This window comes from Myotis brandtii, unplaced genomic scaffold (genome assembly GCF_000412655.1).
Source record: "Myotis brandtii unplaced genomic scaffold, ASM41265v1 scaffold209, whole genome shotgun sequence".
NCBI classification, from domain to species: Eukaryota; Metazoa; Chordata; class Mammalia; order Chiroptera; family Vespertilionidae; genus Myotis; species Myotis brandtii.
The window spans coordinates 907,669-914,010 of NW_005357806.1; the positions used below are offsets into that span (position 1 = coordinate 907,669).

Consider the following 6,342-nt stretch of genomic DNA (forward strand, 5'->3'; position numbering starts at 1 on the left):
CGCAGAACCGGGCCGGGCGGGGAAGGTGCTGGGCCCGGGCGAGGAAGAGGCGGGGGCCGAGCGAACTCACAGATCCAGAAGCTGACTGACCGGCTCCGGATGGAGCATCGCGGCGGTCCCTCGAGAGCCTCCTCCGCAGTCCCAGGGCCGCCTGAACCCAGCCAGAGACCGTCCTTCAACTCCTGCTCCCCACACGAACGTAGGACCTCGTGACGTCACACAGCGTCTTCCGAGGACTGGGGCGGAATAGGCGAGGAGAACCCTGGGGGCGGAGTCTTTGAGAGCTTCGCGGCAGGGGCTGTGGCGATAAAATATAGACTAGCCCTAAGCTCGCGTGAAGCACCATGGGAGTTGTAGTTCTTCCACCCCGCGGGCTCCAGCTCCAGGCGGTTTCCCCGGGAGATGCAGTCTCACGCGCAGCCCAGCCGGTGCGCCTCTGGCCGCGCGTTGCTGCGTTTACTACAGGGACGCATTTGATGCTGCGACATACGTTTAGCGGTGCAGAGTCTGGAGAGCTCTGGACACGGGCTCCATTACCGTTAAACGGAGCATTTTAGAGGATCCGGGGATAACTGCGGTTTACTGAGCACTTTCTGTGATGTGCGCACTGCGCTCTGTGCCTCCAATAATTAACCATGGTTATTAATCCTGTGAAGTTGGAGTTGAGACTTATTTTACAGATGAGAGCATTACATGCTAACAACAACCAAAAAAGCTCCGTAAGAACTTCATCACGGAGGTAGAGGTTTTATGTTAATATCAGAAAGGATTCTAAATGTCCACCCAGCACAGTCATGAGGCTCTGGCTTGAAATAAATGACAAATAATTATTAAAGGATCTTAGGATATTCGGGTCAGAAGCACAACTAGGCACTACCCATAGTGTTGCGAAGAAGAGAAGCTGAGAGGTATTATTATTATTTAAATTATAGTTGGCATATAATAGTGATTGGACGTTTATGTACCTTACGATGTGATCACCACACTAAGTCTATAACCACCAGTCACTGTGCCAAGTTATTTCAAACTTAAACTGAGAGTTTTTATAAGGAAAAGTCACATTCCTGAGAAAAATCAGTGCTGCATTCTCAGCCTGTGGATTAGTTCACGATGGTCATCAGCCAGATGTCAGGTGGCCTGGAGACTAAACATTCTTTCCTGCTCTTCAGCGGGTTTGGACATAGACGAGCTCAGGGGAGGCCCTCGGGCCTCACAAACCCAGAGAGGGAAGACAGCCAACCGCCCGGGGTGGTCTGAACTTAAAAATTCCTAAGGAAAAGCGTAGGCCTGCAGCTTCCTTGACAAAGGTCAGTCTTTACCTCTGGAATTGTCTGTTGTCTCTGTGCATCTAAGATAACATACCTTTGAAACGTCAGAGTAGTTTGTTTTTCCAGACCCCTTTGCAGGCACCACCCGGGGCACCAGAGCAGGAGACCACAGAACCCCTCATGGTTATCTTATTCCCCTGCATACCATCGAAACAGGAATTTTAGGGGAATATAGGCAGGTTTAGGGAATTTTTAGAATTGGAGTCCATGGAAAAAACATAGGGCTACAGATTGGGAGAAGGTACATTTCCATAACACAAGGAAGCCAGGGGCAGTTATATTTCCATTAGACAAGGGAACTGGAAGTAGCCAAAAAAGGTCTATATTTACAAAATAAAGAAGGAAGAAAGCAGAGAAGGAATAGGAGGACAAAGAGGGAGGAGGCTGAAAGGGGATATTGACCAATCAGAGAGGATGTCAGTACACAGGAACTGCAGCTTTTATTTTTATTTTATTTTTATTTTTTTTTTAGGAACTGCAGCTTTTATAAACCATGGAAGCAGGAAGTCAGTGGGACCCTTTCCCTCTCCCCACGTGGGAGTCTGTACTTGTTTTTCAATAAATCTCCACCTTTGCTATACTACCCTCTGTCTGTGGGTTCGTTCTTCAACTCGGCGGACAAAGAACCCGGGTTCCAGTCCAAAAATTCCATTTCACCATCTCTATGAGCTGTCAGTGTTAATTATTAACCATCCTGTACCCAACCAATGTAAAAGAAGTATGTGTCTCTACATTTTGCTTCTTATCCAATCTCAGAGGTCTCCCCACTTTGCTCTCTCCTGCCCCCTCATGTACTACAGATGAATGTCATGGAACCTTCCTTAAGGCTTTTCCTTTGAGTCTAATGTATAAAATAAGCTGCAAAAGTGCTATTCTCTGGAGCGTTTTCTCAATCTGTTGAGATTTTGCTTCCCGGCAATTGTCTTATTTGGTTCAAATAAACTTTCTCTCAGACTGGATATTCTATCACCAATAATATATATATTTATCTCCAGGAACAACTGAAATGTTCAAAAATTTAAGTTCCCAATCTAGTTAAAGCAAGAACAGATTTGCTTTGTCATACCTCAGCCTACTTGATTGTAAAATTTAGCAACCTGACCATAGTGATTCCATTTTGTTTCTTCACTCTTTTCTCATAAAGAAGGGGCACCTTTCCCAAGTGGAATTCTCTCTCCTTGGACATGTTGCAGAGTACATGCTACTTTTTAGTGCTTTTTCATTCTTCCTTGTAGGTTAGTTTATTGTTTACATTACTGTCTTCCCTTTGTAAGCTCTTGAAAGTTGGAACCCAGTCTTTTCATCTCTTCAGGATGCTGCTCATTCATCAAAACATGTTTATGAAGCACCAAAGGAGGGCAGGGGTGGTGCTAGTGGCTGAGGACTCAGCAGTGAACACTTGCCCCAGACAAGTAAAAGGACAATCAGAATAACAGTTAAATGCTAAGATGGAGTGAGTTCTATGACAGCACCCATGGAGGGGTGGGCCGAGCAGGTCAAAGAGAAAAGGGTGATCTGTTAGGGACTTCAAATAGTTTGGGATGGCTACATGGAGAATGCTGAGAGGTAAGTGTAGAGCAGGGGTTGGCAAACTTTTTCTATAAAGGGCCAGATAGTAAATATTTTAGAGTTTGTAGACCATACTGGCTTAGTCACAACGACTCAAATTTATCTCAAACACAGCCAAAGACAATATGATATGGGGCAGAAATAGAATATTGGGGAGCAGCTAATTGTAAGAAGTATTCATCATGCTCTGTTAACTGTGATTATTGTGCTCTGACTAAAGAAAGCACAGGGGACCTGGGAGCTCACCCGGAAATACAGCCCATCCTCTCCATTGGAGCTGCCTACAGACAGTCCTCGGATTACGTCAGACTCGACGTAGGTCGTTTTGTGGTCACGTCGCCATCACCCATTTATTTATTAAAAAAAAAAAAAAGTTCCGTCAATTCGACGTATGTGCTTTATGTTTTTTATTATTTATTTACCACAAGTAAAGGTCAGGAATTGTTATCTTTCTTTTAATTTTTTTTTACTGTTTTACTTCATTACTGCTGTGTATGTGCTCCATGTGAGTGACGTAGGTGCTTATGCAGGTGGGTTCTGACTTACAGTGAAAATAGAGTTACATTGTGCCGTAGGAACAGATCTCCGACCTAACCAGAGGACCTACTGTATTATCATGAAAAGATTGACAATCTTGTTGCAGAAACCAGAATGGCAGCCCGTTGAAGACCCCAGTCCTTTTGCATATCACTAAGCCCTTTGAAGACCTCTGCCCTTGCATATCACTAAGCCCTTTGAAGACCCCAGTCCTCTGCTTACCTATTAAGTGCCCATTTGGCTGGATTCCCAGTAGGGGGTGTGCAGGAAGCAGCCGGTTGATGATGTTTCTCATTGATGTTTCTGTCTCTAACCTTCTCTCTTCTTCCCTCTCTAAAATTCAATAAAAACGTATTTTAAAAAAACAAGCAAACAAGGGCAGGGCCCTGTGCAACTGCACAAGTGGCCTACCCATGAAGATGGCTCTTGGTGCATCCAAGCTCAGTACTTCCCAAAGAAAGTTAGTTCCAGCTACTGAGTGCTCAGGAACTCTCTGTCAAAATAAAATTCAGTGATAAATATGAATACAGGGAGACATTTTTTTTTAAAATATATTTTATTGATTTTTCACAGAGAGGAAGGGAGAGAGACAGAGTCAGAAACATCGATGAGAGAGAAACATCGATCAGCTGCCTCCTGCACATCTCCTACTGGGGATGTGCCCGCAACCCAAGTACATGCCCTTGACCGGAATCGAACCTGGGACCCTTCAGTCCGCAGGCCGACGCTCCATCCACCAAGCCAAACCGGTTTCGGCGGGGGAGACATTTTTACTAGCTGTGAAAGGAAACCAGATTTTCAGAAGTAGTGGCTCATCAAATACAATAAAAAGAATTTGTAGATCACATGATATGAGAGAGATTTATAGCCCAGATGTGGCAGTTGAAAGTTCAGATTGGGTAAGAACAAGATGTTCCTGTCTTTTAGTAAGGAAAACAGGATGTTATTATTTTTGTGGTTTATCTTGGAAGCAAGGCTTTTAGGATTTCCTGTTAGTCAAGGCTTTTAGGAAGTTCCTGTTATTCATGGTTTATCTTGGAATGCAAGGTTATTAAGAGTGAAAGTCTCACCCTAGCTGGTTTGGCTCAGTGGATAGAGAACAGACTGAAGTGTCCCAGGTTCAATTCCAGTCAAGGGCACATGCCCAGGCTGTGGCTCGATCCCCAGTAGGGGGCATGCAGGAGGCAGGTTCCTGTTAATGGTTTATCTTGGAATGCAAGGTTATTAAGAGTGAAAGTCTCACCCTAGCTGGTTTGGCTCAGTGGATAGAGAACAGACGACTGTGTCCCAGGTTCAATTCCAGTCAAGGGCACATGCCCAGGCTGTGGCTCGATCCCCAGTAGGGGGCATGCAGGAGGCAGCCGATCAATGATTCTCTTTCATTATTGAGATATATATATCTATATATATCTATAGATAGATAGATAGATATAGATATATTTTTTTTTCCATTGATTCCAGAGAGGGAGAGAGAGATCGAAACATCAATGATTGACATTTATTGCGTGGTTAGAATAATGCTTTGTACACAGTAAACATTTTACAAAGTTCTAACTTATTTAATCCTCAAAGCAACCCTGATTGGTAGGTATTTTTACCATTATAGCCCATTTTCCAGGTGAGGAAACAGAGATGCAATGAGATTAAGACACATCCCAAGCCCACGTGGCTAATCAGTTGTAGAGGTGGGATTTGAAACCAAGCAATTAGGATGCAGAGCTGAATTCTTAAGCATGACTATGTATATTGCTGACTCCACATTTTAAAAATAAAAACTTCACTGTCTTCACAATTACAAATTATAAGTATCAAAGATTTAGAGCAAATGGATATCTTAGCCTTAATTTATTCCAACATCTTAATTTTGTAGTTTGAGAAACTTTCAGAAAAGTTTCTTTTCTTTCAGAAAAGATTTCTGGCAAAGAGGGGACTAGAACCTCAGTTTGCCAATCTCTTGATCAGTATATAATTATAAACCTGAGCCCGGCCAGGGTGACTCAGTGATTGTCGACCTATGAACCAGGAGATCACTGTTCGGTTCCCGTCAGGGCACATGCCAGGGTTTTGGGCTCGATCCCCAGTAGGGGGCATGCAGGAGGCAGCCAGCAAATGATTCTCTTTCTTCATTTGTTTCTATCTTTCTCTCCTCCTCTCTTCCTCTCTGAAATCAATAAAAATATATTTTAAAAAAACACCACCCAAACCTGAACTTTAGATTATAACTCTAAAAAGGGCTGAAGATAAACAGCATAAAGGTAATAACGTACTATGTACAGGTTATTTCCAAGTAGGAGTGCCCTTAACTCATGCCAACATGAAAATAACATGCTCTTTTTAGTTAATGTTTTTATATCTCATATTATGTTTTACTCTAAATTGGAAACAATAGTGCCCATGCTCATGAATTCTTGTGCACTGGCTTTTTTTTTTTTTAACTTAATTTATTTATTCTTATTTATTTTTTCAAGCCCTGCCCATTTCTCCGTCTTCAACTGACAATGTCCCCTCCCAATTCCTTGTCCTAAAACTGAGGCCAGTCCCACTTACCTCACCCTAAGTTTTTTTTTTTTCCTTATTATTAAATTTATGTTGGTTATACTGGTTAATAAAATTATGCACGTTTCAGGTGCAAAATTCTACAATACGTTATCTGTAAATGGTATTGTGTGTTCACCAACCCAAGTCAAGTTTGCCATCCATCAAAATTTATCCCCACTATACCCTTCTCCACCTCCCCCCAACCCCTTCCCCAGGCAATCACCATACTGTTGTCCATGTCCATGAGTTCTTTCTTTTTTTTTCTTTTGTGCTCAATCCCTCCACCTCTCCCCAGCCTCACCCCCACAACTATCAGCCTGTTCTCTATCTATGAGTCTGTCTCTATTTTGCTTATTAGTTCATTTTGTTC

At 43.0% G+C, this 6,342-nt stretch overlaps 1 protein-coding gene across 1 annotated transcript in view; it reads right to left on the reverse strand.

The window, feature by feature from the left end:
* Nucleotides 1-911, reverse strand: part of AMN1 (antagonist of mitotic exit network 1 homolog) — a 35,901-nt gene extending 34,990 nt beyond the window's left edge. The window contains exon 1 of the mRNA XM_005865659.2: nucleotides 71-911. Within this exon, the coding sequence (XP_005865721.1) occupies nucleotides 71-108 (38 nt within the window). The 5' untranslated portion in view covers nucleotides 109-911. The remainder of the gene's footprint in view (nucleotides 1-70) is intronic.
* Between the last annotated feature and the right edge of the window lie 5,431 nt (nucleotides 912-6,342).